This window comes from Bison bison, unplaced genomic scaffold (assembly GCF_000754665.1).
Source record: "Bison bison bison isolate TAMUID 2011002044 unplaced genomic scaffold, Bison_UMD1.0 scf7180017864484, whole genome shotgun sequence".
Lineage (NCBI taxonomy): Eukaryota > Metazoa > Chordata > Mammalia > Artiodactyla > Bovidae > Bison > Bison bison.
In genome coordinates, this window is record NW_011495044.1 from 3790204 (window position 1) to 3802985 (window position 12782).

General features: G+C 45.9%; 1 protein-coding gene across 10 annotated transcripts in view; it reads left to right on the forward strand.

Moving 5' to 3' along the window:
* The window catches only part of SCMH1 (sex comb on midleg homolog 1 (Drosophila)), a 166284-nt gene that overhangs the window by 146292 nt on the left and 7210 nt on the right, over positions 1-12782 (forward strand). For all 10 annotated transcript variants that reach the window (XM_010862680.1, XM_010862681.1, XM_010862682.1 and 7 more), the window contains 3 exons: positions 2102-2302; positions 4201-4392; positions 11887-12081. In XM_010862680.1, the coding sequence (XP_010860982.1) occupies positions 2102-2302; positions 4201-4392; positions 11887-12081 (588 nt within the window). The remainder of the gene's footprint in view (positions 1-2101; positions 2303-4200; positions 4393-11886; positions 12082-12782) is intronic.

The window sequence follows — 12782 nt, forward strand, 5'->3', positions numbered from 1 at the left end:
GGAGATCCAACCAGTCCATCCTAAAGGAAATCAGTCCTGGGTATTCATTGGAAGGACTGATGTGGAAGCTGAAACTCCAACATTTTGGCCACCTGGTGCGAAAAGCTAACTCATTTGAAAAGACCCTGATTTTGGGAAAGATTGAAGGCAGGAGGAGAAGGGGACAACAGAGGATGAGATGGTTAGATGGCATCACCAACTCAACGGACATGAGTTTGGGTAAACTCCGGGAGGTGGTGATGGACAGGGAGGCCTGGCGTACTGTGGTTCATGGGGTCACCAAGAGTCAGACATGACTGAGCAACTGAACTGAACTGAACTTAATATATAAATGGAATCAGACTGTGTGTACTATTTTGTATTGTTTCTTTTACTCAAAATAATGTTTTTGAGAAGCACTCTATCAATGGTTTTTTTTTGTTTTTTGTTTTTTTTTTTACTGCCAAGTGTATTCCAACAAATAAATGTTCATACACAATTTGTGTATCTGTTCTCTTGTTGATAGACATTTGGGTTGGTTGTAGTTTGAGGCTATTTTGACTAACCTGGTTTGAACATTCTAATAAGTGTCTTTCTACAGACATACATTTTCACTTATTTTTATTACTCTTTATCTCTTTGAGTTCCTGCATTTTTATCGGTCTTGCGTTCAGTGAAAGAGTCATATTATGACATGGAATACTAATCATTTCTTAACAGACATGAGCCAATACTTATTCTATTAAATCTCCGTCATACCCACCCACAAGAACCCCTGCCCATTCTTGGGCCTTTTGTGACTTATCAGATGGAACAGCTTGGCTCTCATCATTCCCCACTCTTGGGTAAAGATTCAGCTTTCTTAGGTCTGCTGCTTAGGAAAGCCACTCTGCTTTCCAGCTTCCAGAGTTTTAAGTTGTCTCCTTTCTTGTTATCTGGCTCATTTTTGTGGTTTTAAGAGAGAAAAAAGTTAAATGTATATTTCAATTCCTCTTGTTTACCCTTTTTCTTTTTTTTTTCCCTGTCTTTCTTTTTCATCTGTCACTTTCCACATCCTGCTTCTCTCCATTTTCTTCTCTCCATCTTGCTTCCCCTTAGAATGATGAAGGCGAAAGAGTCCTCAGAGAATGTCTGGCTCAGCCCCTCTGTGATGTGGGCAGCAGACCTGAGGCCCAGAGAGGACACCAGTCCATCCACAGCCCACACAGCTACTGCTTTTATCTTTTTGCCTTTAACAACAAAAGAGACTTTTTGCCCTCCTGCCATTCAGTTAGTGAGCCAGGACAGTGTGAAGAAGCAGAGTACCCCCTACTCAAGTGGAAGCCTAGAAATCAGATCAGCAGAAAGAATGCTGTAGCTGGTCAGGCACATGAGTCTTCTCGACAGACCAAGAGAAGCAGCTCTGGGGAGCTCTGTCTCTTTCTTCCGTGCTCACCCTGATTCTCCCCTTGCAGCACAGTGCCAGGTGGGGGGGTTGCAGTTGGGAGAGTGCCCAGCTATCTTGACAGAAGAAACGACTGAAACAAATATACAGATGGGCCCTTCAGGCCCTTTGCATGTTTTTCTTTATTCCAATTTTTTTCTATTTCCAGTACTATCTTTGAGCCTAAGTCTTAATGTAGAAGATGACAAAGGAACTCTAAAGCCTAGAATGGAAAGCAAGGGAAGTAACTGGTGGTTTAACCACTCTAGGTCCCAGGCCAGGCACACACAAGCACACTCATGCTAATATTGCCATAGCCCCACAGCTTGGTACACAGAGCATGTGAGAGATACCAAGAATACGTAAAGCAGCCAAGAACTGAAAATGAAAGTACAGCCATCTGGAAAATTGCTTAGATTTTCTTTTCAGTGTAAAGAAGACAAAGTGCAAGTTCTGTGCCTTTGCTGGTCTGGGCTCTTCTCCCAGCAGGCTGCGTTCCCAGAGCCTGTGGTCATGCATTTGGGCTGGCAGCAGCTGGGCATAGTCACCCTGTACTCCCTCCCACAGTGTTTCACCAGCCTAGCAGCTGGGAATCCTGTAGAGGCCAGAGCCCAGGGTAGGAAAGACGAAGAGAGCTCTGTTCTCCGACTTCTGTACTCTGAAACTCTTTAAACTGCTTTGATTCTTTGTCTCCTGCAGTTTGTATTTACTTGAACAAGAATGGCAGCACAGGCCCCCACTTAGATAAGAAGAAGGTCCAGCAGCTCCCTGACCATTTTGGGCCAGCCCGAGCCTCCGTGGTGTTGCAGCAGGCTGTGCAGGCTTGCATCGACTGTGCTTATCACCAGAAAACCGTCTTCAGCTTCCTCAAGCAGGGCCACGGTGGTGCAGTTATCTCAGGTAAGCACTTTGGTCTGGTATGGCTTCTAGCCAGAGAGGCAGGCCTTTGCAACTAGTTGATTTCTAGCAAGGCCCCCTGGATTTTACTTCACACCAGTAGGCTCTGGAATGAAGTTTTCCATTCTTCAGAGTCCTCATTTCAACTCCCAGAGTCCTCGAGGTCTTCTGCATATCGCTGTCAAGTAGAATACCACTACTGCAGACTCTGCTTAACTCCAGTCTCTAAAGAGACTCCCTCCTGTCTACCTACCTAGCCTCTCGCATACAGAAAATATGCAAGTATGTTGCTTTAAAAATGCTTCAAAAGAAACAAATCCAGAGGGGGCTCTATTGGGGCAACAGGAGAGTTTCTCCAGACTGCTCCAGCCTCCCAGCTGGCTTCAGGGAACCACAGAAGTCTTCTCTCGTTCTTTAGACCCCTAGTCCTCAGCCAGCCCCGATACAGAGAAGTTGAATATCCTGGGGCAGAGTGGGAAGAATCAGTCTTCTCTTTCCTGCATTGGGAGTTTGAGTCAGTTGCACAATGTGTGTGTGTGTTTTTTTTTTTTGCTTTGGTTGTTTGTTTTCACTAAGAATAGTCACTTCTGCTGTGTCCTGGTTCTGTTTCAGTTTTCCTGAGTCCAAAACCCCCGTCTTTACCCACCAAACCTATGAAGACTTGACCTTGAGCCTTTCGATCTTTATTATGTAGTACTCCATAATCTCCTTCCCCTGCCCTCTAACTAATCAATATCCAGCCTCAGGAAACCCAGCTGACATGGAAGACCCCATAAATACCACAAATGAGTTCTTTTAGCAGATATTCATTGAGCCCTGACTCTATGTGAGAGGTTATTGACAGACACTGGCCAGAGGAAGGGAAGAAAAGACGATGACACGCTCAGGCTGTGCCCTGACGGAAAAGGACTAGCTCATAGCTAACTGTGGGAGGTGTTATAATATATGAGAAATGCATGCAGGGTGGTGTGGGAGCCCAGACACAGAGTAATTAATTGCCTGCCCAGAGGATGGGGACAGGCAGGGAAAGAATTGCTAGAAATGGCTGAAAACTGCATGGGAAATCAAGCCTTTCTTTCCTTGTGAGGCTAAGGCCTCTGCCTGGCTTCTCGTTTGCTTCCATGCTGCAGTCTGCAGGGACCCAGCCATCTTTACCACCTTCCCTTAGTGACGGCCACCCACACCTTCTCTAGGGTTCTTTCTTTGTCCCCTAGATTTGTTCCTGAGAGTGACCTATCTCCACATTCCCTTGCTGCCCTCAAAGACGGATGCAGAGGCCTTTTGCTTGTTAGGGATTCCCTTCTCCAGAATCTTCAGGACCCAGGGATCGAACACTGATCTCCTGCACTGCAGGCAGATTCTTTACAATCTGAGCCACCAGGGAAGCCCAGGGATTATATGATATGTTTTGAATAGAAATAAATAGGGATTTAGAAAAAAAAAAAAAGACATGAATGTTGCCAAAATTCGAGTTGCCCTTATCCAGATGAGATTGTACACCTCAGCCATTGCTGGCAATAGCTGTGTTCTCCTCTGCTGCCCAGCTCCTCTGTTCTTAAGCAGTTCTTAAGGAAATGAGCAGATTTCCTTGGGAGGCCCAGCCAACTGATGGAGCAGATAGAATTATGTTCACAGTTGTTTCACAGCCTGAGCAGAATCATTCCAAAGCCCCAGGTGCAACAGACCTAGCCTGGCCACTCCCATTATTGCAAACCCTTTGGAGTTGGAGGCAAAAATCAAACCCTCAGGGGAGGGAGAGGAGGGGAGGAGGGAAACCTGGGCACCATTTACCTCTGTGTAACCAGTTAAGCCTGAGGCAAGCAGTGGGCCGGACTCCTCCTGTTTAGCTCTGCGCTGTGCTACGAGCTGACGTGCTGGGCCCTGTTTACTTAACTCCACAGCCGTGTTTGACCGAGAGCAGCACACGCTCAACCTGCCAGCAGTCAACAGCATCACCTACGTCCTCCGCTTCCTGGAGAAGCTCTGCCACAACCTTCGCAGTGACAATCTGTTTGGCAACCAGCCCTTTACACAGACTCACTTGTCACTTAGCACCACAGAGTACAGCCACAGCCACGACAGGTACCTACCAGGTAGGAGCTGGGTTGGGGTCTGGGTGAAAAGGGGAGGCAGGGCTAGTAGCAGCCACGAGGGCCCAGGGCCAGCCCTCAGACCTGCTGTCCCAGCACCTACTGTCCTGAGATTTGGTTTTCTGTCCCTTACCTTTCCCTCTTCTGGTGCTTTTTGGTCTCCTCTCATCTTTACTGTCTCTTTAGGATTCTGTTTCCTATCTCTAAGACTTTCCTCTGGATTTTTATCCCTAAAGAAATGGTGGTTCACAGTTTTCCTGAGCTCCAAACTGCATGCAGAGCCACTGTGAAGTCACAGGACATCTCCCAGAGTGATCTGGCAGCAAAGTCCTAACACAGAACTCCCTTGCCAGCGGGAGGGTTTAGTCTCAGGCTTCAGATTGAGAATATGCTCCCTGGTGATTGGCCATCCACTCTTTCCTTTGGCACGTGGCCCTAACTCCTCCAGCAGCGCCAGTCTAGCAAGTCGATTCAAGTTCCTGCTGTTTCTAACTAGACTGGAAAATAACTTTCTTAGTTAACATACCAGACCCACAACGGGAAAGCGGATGCCACGTGGCCAGATCAGTGACTAAGCACTTCCCGAGAGAGGTTTGAGTGAATGGAACCCGGCATCTCTAATCTGGAGCACAGGACACAGCACGACAGGGAGGGAAGGAAAGCTCGGCCTTAAACTAGCGAGGTAGGTCACTGTGGAGAGAGGGAGGAAAGGCCCTTGAAAAGGTCCCGTGGACCTTGTCCTGGCCAGAGGAATAGAGGCAGTGCTATCAGCGCTGGGGCTGTGCTTCCTGTTGATGGGGGAGTGTAACTCCCAAAGGTGCTCCCTTCTGACCCGCGCGAGCCGTGTTCCCACCCTGCCTTCCCTTTTGTCTTTTCATCATTGTCAGAATCACTTCTGATAAAAGTGCCACTTCTGGAGAATGTGCTGGGAAAGTGACTGCTCACCCAGCACCACCACCCTCCTCCCACTCTTATCTCCTCTGCACCCAAACAAGAATTACTTATGTGACTTGCATGCCTGGCAAAAAGATACCAGAATTTCTAATGCTCCTTCTAGGGGCCCCATCACCTGGTCCCTGCAGACATATCTGTGACCCTCTCACTGACCCTTCAGAAAGAACTTATCTAACCTTCTCTAGATTGCTTTCTTTTAACCTGAGACTCTCTGTGTACAGAAAAGAGCATTCTTACTTACAGTTAGGGTATGGCACTGGAAGTCTGGGCTAGGCATGGTGGAGCAGGTGCAGACGAAGCAGGTTGTTAAATATCCCCTGCTGTTGGCATTCGGGAACTCTGAGCTACACTTCAATAATAAAAGTTAGCCCTACCTGAGATTCTGAAAGAATGGATACACGGGAGAGGGTAGCATGTCCATGAATGTTGCTGCTAATCTAAAGAGCGTTCTCAAAGGAATAGAAATTCAGAATTCTTAAATGGAATACCACCACTGAGAATCAAGAGAAACGTACTTGTAGCAGCATGCAGAGGCTGGTAGGGATACACATTATGGACCTGCGGTTGTGACGATAGCTTGGGATTGGGGCATGACCTTTCCCAGGAATTCTACTCCAGTTTGCATCTCTCTGATTCAACTACCAGATAAGGGGAAGCAGGTTTTAGCCACTCTTCCTTCTTGCCTCTCCAGCTGAGAAGAGACGAAGACGAGCGTTACCACCTTCCCCATCAGCTGCCTCTCTTTCCTTCTCTCCTTTTCAGACAGGTTCAGCCAGCTCTCTGCTTTCCTATGCTCTCTAACCTCTGTTTCTCATAGTGAGTGCTCCTCAGTTTGGCTACTCTCACCCTAGTTTGTTTGCCTCCCTGAAATGTTTTAACTCTGCCCAGACAAACCAGAGCTTTGCCCAACTTTCTAATGCTTCTGTGCTCCCTCACTTATCTCTTCTGCCTGCCTGACTACCTACCTTCTCTGCCTCACTTCTCTTTGCCCCACCCATTTATCATTTATCATTTATCATTTATTAACATTTATCATTTATCATTTCTTAACACTTTTCTGATTAGTTATCCAAACCTCTGCTGAAGAGCTTGATCTGCATAAGGGCTTTCTTCTGCTTTGCCCTTTGAAGCTGGTATTTATTAACTTCCACCCTTCTGCCTGGCTGCCGTCTTCTACTAGTTCCACATCTGGAGGTACCACCTCTCTTATCCAGGAACTTACTAGCATCCTCTCTCCTCCCTACAGCCTTGTCTCCATACTACCCTACCCATTAGAAAGAAAGAAAAGACAGAAAGTGAAGTTGCTCAGTTGTGTCAACTCTTTGCGACCCCATGGACTGTAGCCTACCAAGCTCCTCCATCCATGGAATTTTCCAGGCAAGAGTACTGGAGTGGATTGCCATTTCCTTCTCCAGGGGATCTTTCCGACCCAGGGATCGAACCCAGGTCTCCTGCATTGCGGGCAGAAGACACTTTACCTTCTGAGCCACCAGGGAAGCCCCATTAGGGTCTTGGACTAACTGACAACTCATTTTCAATATAGCAAATAGTCACCAAATGTACATCCCATTAGGCTTCCTTACCTAAGTTGAGATTTAGTGTTTTCCTCCAATGTTTTATTTTGAAAAGTTTCAGGCTTACTGAAAAGTTATACAGTAATACAGTGAGTAGCCATGTACTCTTCACCTAGACTTACCACCTAATTTTTTGCAGTATTTATTTGTTTCTCTAAGTATATATGCATGTATTTCTGTCTATATATTTTTTATTTACTGAACCATTTGAGTGTTAACTGCAGGTGAGAGACTTGATCCTTAAACACTTTTTTATATGTATCTCCTAAGAACAAGAACACCATACTACTATCATTCTTGAGAAGTTTCTCATTAATAAAATCTACTAGTTGATATATATATAATATAGTCCATATACAGATTTCCCCAACTGTCCTAGTAACATCCTTTGTAACTTTTTTCCTTTATCCAAGATCCCATGAAGAGTGATCCACTGCATTTACTTATCCTGTCTCTTTAGTTTTCTTTTGTCTAGAGCAGTTTTCCAGCCCTTTTGTCTACTTTTCATGATCTGACATTGGCATTTCGAAGAATTCAGGCCAGTTGTTCTGGTTCAGATAATCAAACATTTGACAAATACTTACGTGTCCTAGATCCTATACTGGACTATGGGGAGACAGACAATAGACTCAATCCCTGCTCTGAAAGAGTTCTCAGCTGAGAGAGGGAGATACAGGCAAACCTGTATGTAGTGAGAGCATGGAACCAGAAGTTCTCTGGCCCAGCCAGGAATGATGAACAAGGAATCAGCTGAAGAAGAAGTCGAGGAAGGATTCTTCAGGGCAGCGATGTCAGATCAGAGTTCCTTCTTCAGAGTTACGTACATGGCAGGATCAAAGAAGAGGCCTATGAAGATTGAGAGAGAGAGGGTTCTTTCTGGGTCTCCAATAACTGCTGATATTAAACAGGAGATCGTATTACCTTAACCGGTCCCCATGACTGTAATTGAATCCAGCTAGCATTCACCTCTGGGCTTGCTGGTTCCTCTCTGCTGAAGGAAGTGGTTCATTTGTCCTAGGACAATAAGTTCCTTGTGCCTGTCTTTCCAGTTACCATCCAGGTTGTCTAAGTTGTTTATAGAGTGGTTCTCCTGCCAGACCACTTCCCACCCGCTGCTGCCACACACACACACACATTCAGAGAATAAAAGCCAAGTAAGAACTGTGAAATTTCTTCGATGCCCTTTCATTCCCATACAAGGTTTCCTCATAGAAGTGTCAGAGTTTTAGGATGACTCAAATGTTCATAAATAGTTGAAACTCAATTCAATTATTCAATTATTAGTAGCAATTCAATTATTTGGTCAGACAATCAGTCAACCCAGTATTTACTGACTGCACGATGCCAAGCTCCGATGTCGGCATAGAGGGCTCCATTGTAAACTAGGAGTCAAGGTCATTACACCCCACAGAGTTTACAGCCTGGTAGAGAATACGAACAAATAAGCAAAGGAATTAATTCATGGTGATGAGTGCTTTAATGGAACAGGTTCAGAGTTCAAAAGTTCAAACCAGGTGTGTCAGGGAAGACTTTTCAGAAGAAATGATATATAAGCTTGGACCTGAAGGAGTAGGATAATGAGGTAAAGATGCCACAGATCCAAAGAAATGGAGGAGGGGAATGATAAAGAATGTTCTTGTTGACTGAGATGTGAGACTGTGAGGGGCAAGAGGAAGCCTGACTTGTCTCAGAGGAATTGAATGTTCCTCTGAATGTGCTGCTGAAACACAGAGTAGAAAAGAAGGGTGTGAGTGGTGAGGCCGTAGTGGCAGCAAAGGCCTAGGCAGACAAGGCCTAATGACCAGCTTACGGACGTTACCTCGTTGAGCTGTGAGGACCCATCAGAGTATTTAAAGCCATGACTGTGATATGGAAGGAACATAATCCGACTTGTGTTTTTGAAAGCTCACTCAGGATACTTACTGTGTGCGAGAACAGGCTGGAGTGGAGCAAGAGGTAGGCAGGGAAACCAGTTGGAGGCTTCTGAACTCTGTGAAGCCGCCTAGATTTGGGGCTTGTCCTTTCCTTTGATACCAAAATCTAAATACAATTGGATGAACATCCCCATCCCACATAACCCAGGCTGGGATTATATTTTCCTCACAGCAGTTTGTACTTCTCACTCAGAATTTCTGCTTCTGAGTCAGACCTTAATCCATTATCCCCCACCACCCCCTCCCCAGCCCCCTGTCAGTTCCTGGAGCTAATGGTTTGACCCCACCATGTGACCCAGCGCCTCATCCTTCATTTCCCTGAGGAAGAACTAACACAAGGCTGTTACGTGTAATAGACTAATACTGAGGTTTGAGGGTGGAAAGAAGGATGATTACCACAAAGGAAAGGAAGCATTTTTGTTACAGTGTTTATCAGATGTTATAGCAAATATCTGACTGGCCTCTTTCACCCCAGGCCTCAGCCTGCTGCTGTTTTCAGGGGCCCACTCTCAGTTTGCGGGAACCCTCTGTTTGCTCTGTCCCTTCCATCCCATACCTCCTCCCTTCCAAGCCCTTAGTGGGGCCAACAGCAGATTGGTTCTTTTGAAAGGCAGATAGTAGAATGGGGGCCAGAGTTACAGTAAGGCAGATCTCAGCTCAAAAAGGAAGGCATTTGGTAATGAATCAAAAATGTCCAACAATAAAACTGATTGTAAAGTGGACTTGAGCAGTGTATCATCAGCGAGTCAGATGAGCACACTAATCTACTGGGCTAGATATGAATACTGAAGCATCTCTAGAGTCATCTGAGAACCTCTGCTTCTGAGATTCAAGGACTCAATGCTCAGAAGCATGTTTTCCCCTTCATGGGAATAAATTGATCTCTTTTTACAAAGGTAAGATTATATGAAACTCTGGTCTAAAAAAGTCAAAACCAAAGTTGTTTTGATAGACGCTGGGATGAGGCCCAGACTCCACCCAGGAGCTGGGTGTACTGCAGGGCTCTGTGGAGCACAGCTGGAAAGCATTGCAGTCTTCTGCCCTGGCATTCCTCTACTGAAGGCAGCCTGGGCCTCATTTGATCAGCCTTAAGCAGACTAGAACCTCCCAGAGCCTTGGGCACTATGCTTCATTTTTTCTTCATCTCATTAGGTTAAGATTTAATGACCCTGCCTAGTCCAGGTGCCACCAGTCCAGATTTCCAGACCCCTCAACTCAGAATCCAGATTTCAGTTAGCATTCTTAGCATTGCCAAGACTAGAGACACTTAACTGATTTTGCATCAGCATCTGGTGAGCCCCTGGCATTGTCATCATAATTATTCTTCACATCTGTTAGCTCATGTGAAGTCAGTGGTACTAACCCAGTCTTAGCTGAGTAAAAGGAGTACTAGAAAGGTGAGATTACCACCATGCCGATAAATACAGAAAGTAGAGTTCATCTTTTTCTTGAGCTACTACAGAGAACTTCGGTGTACCACTGTAACTCTGAATGAAGAATAAAATGCAACTCCCTACTGTTGTAACAGCCATCCCATTCTGTTTTCTCAGTTAATGTTCTAAGCATAACAGAGGGTGAGTTTTCCCCATTTTACCGATGAAGAGACTAGTACTCAGAAAAGACAAACGAGTTACCTTGACTTATATACATAGTGAAAGTCAGGAGCTGAGAGATGGAACCCAGGCATCCTATTTCTTATATTGGACTCCTGTGCGTGTCTCAAAGTGGGACATTGCTATAAGCATCTTTCCTGAAAAACAGGAATCTGAAACCTCACCTGCAGAAATGGGGTAGGATATGGTTTAGGTATTCTGGAAGCTCAGAGACTTCTCTCTTCAGGACCATTTCGAGGAAAGGGCTTCATCAGTTAAATTTCCAAATTTCATATGGATGAATAGCTGTCTCAGGCCAGATTTGACTGTTATCCCATAGTTTACCAAGCAATTTTAAGTGAGAATTAGAAAGTAGTCCTGAAATCCTAAACCATCTCGCCGAAGAGGTCTTAGTCTGTGCCCCGGCAATTTCTTTGAATTAAGTGTTCATCAGAGGCCCGAAATGAATTTCAAGCATTATCTTAATACTCAGTGTTTAAGAAAAGCCACCAAGGACAGTGTGATGTGGTCCAGCACCCAAGACATCTCCCATAAACAGAGAGTGCGGTGGCCAGTTCTGACTGGATATGAGCAGAAGCCAACTACAGGAGGGAGTCTGCTTCTGGTTTTGTAGTCCAGTGATTAGGGGCTGCTGCCTGGGGTTGGGCCATGACCGGGGTGTAGAAATGTCAGGGTGAGGACCCCTTTACAAAGGTTTTCATAGCCATTCTCTTTTGACGTTCACAAGCCCTTTGGAAGAAAGGGGGCTCCCATGTTATAGATGAGGAGACTAAGGTTCTGAGGAAAGCACTTTGCCTGCTAAGTAGCAGAGTCAAATTCTGACCCAAATTCTGGGCTCTGTGCCCATGTTCTTACTACAGTACAACCACAGCTTCCTTGGACTATTTCCATAAAACGAGGCAAATGTGAAAGAAGGGAGGGAGCATAAGAGCAGGTCCTTTGCAGACAAGCCTTGAGCCAGGCATCAGGAAGCATTTCTGAGATGTCCTGCTGTCTGAGAGGGTCCACTTCTAAAGTGCCCTCATGTAAGCAAATGTATCTCTTCTTCAGCACTTTATCCCCTACTCTAGCATCTTGTGTGTTAGGACAGACTCTTCTCAGAAGAGCTTTCTTCTTTGCTTTTTTTTTTAAGGTTCTATCAGAAAGAGCCTAACACATCCAGACCAGAAGAAAACTCAGAGACCATCTAGTCCAAAGGGAAGAGTCTCTAAGGAGATCCAAGTCCAGAGGGTGGTGCTGGGCTTGACTAAGGCCACCTAGTGAGAGCCAGAGCCAGGGCTGGTGCACAGGCCTCCTGCGGCCCAGCCCAGAGCTCTCTGTTTTGCTGCCTCTTACTCCACCCAAATAGGCTCTTGGGAGCCAGCGCCCTTGCAGTTCTTCCAGACTAGTCCCTGTTCTAACTCTGGTTTTACTGTTTTCCAGGTGAGACCTTTGCCCTGGGAAATAGTCTGGCCCGGTCTTTGGAGCCACACTCAGACTCAATGGACTCTACCTTGAATCCCACCAACCTTGTCAGCACTTCCCAAAATCTTCGAAATCCAGGGTACCGGCCTCTGCTTCCATCCTGTGGTCTCCCGCTGAGCACTGCCTCAGCTGTGCGCAGGCTCTGCTCCAGGGGTAAGCTTTTCAGAGTTCTGGCTCTCCTGCCCTCTCTCATTCTTTTCTTCTTTCCTTCCTGAACTTTGGGAAGCCAGAAAGGACTTAACTGTGTTGCACTGCCCCACCCTTCCCCACCTAGAGAGATCAGACTGGGGCCTGGCCCCATTAAGCCTGACTAGGCACCTGGAGAGCAGCTGAAGCTCTGGGATTAGCTTGAGAACAGCAGGGACCAAACACCAATGACTCAGGGCCAAAGGGACAGGGAAGGAGTCCTTCATTCATTCATGAGCCATTTATGTGAACACCGTCTGTGTTTGTCAGGGGGACACAAAAATCAATCATTTCTTGTCCATAAGGAGTTCAAAGTCTTGTAGGAGAGACAAACACTTAAATAGATAATAGTAAAATAACATCCAGAGTGTGGCTGCAGAGATGAGTTGCATGAAAACTGAAAGAAGGAACACCTCACTCAAGCTTGTTATCCAGGGTAAGCTTCCTTGAGAAAGTGTCTGAGGTTTTAAAGTTGACTGTGTGAATGTATCAGGGGTTGTGGTAGGTGGGGGAGAGCTCTCCAGGGAAGAGCGTGCAGCATGGACAAGGGCAGAGGGATGAGAACTAACACAGATTGTACCAGCGAGTATATGTAGTTTGGTATTACTGAAAAACAAAGGGTAATTCTGGGGCTTCAAAGAGAAAATCCTGGAAGGGTCAGTGGTTGT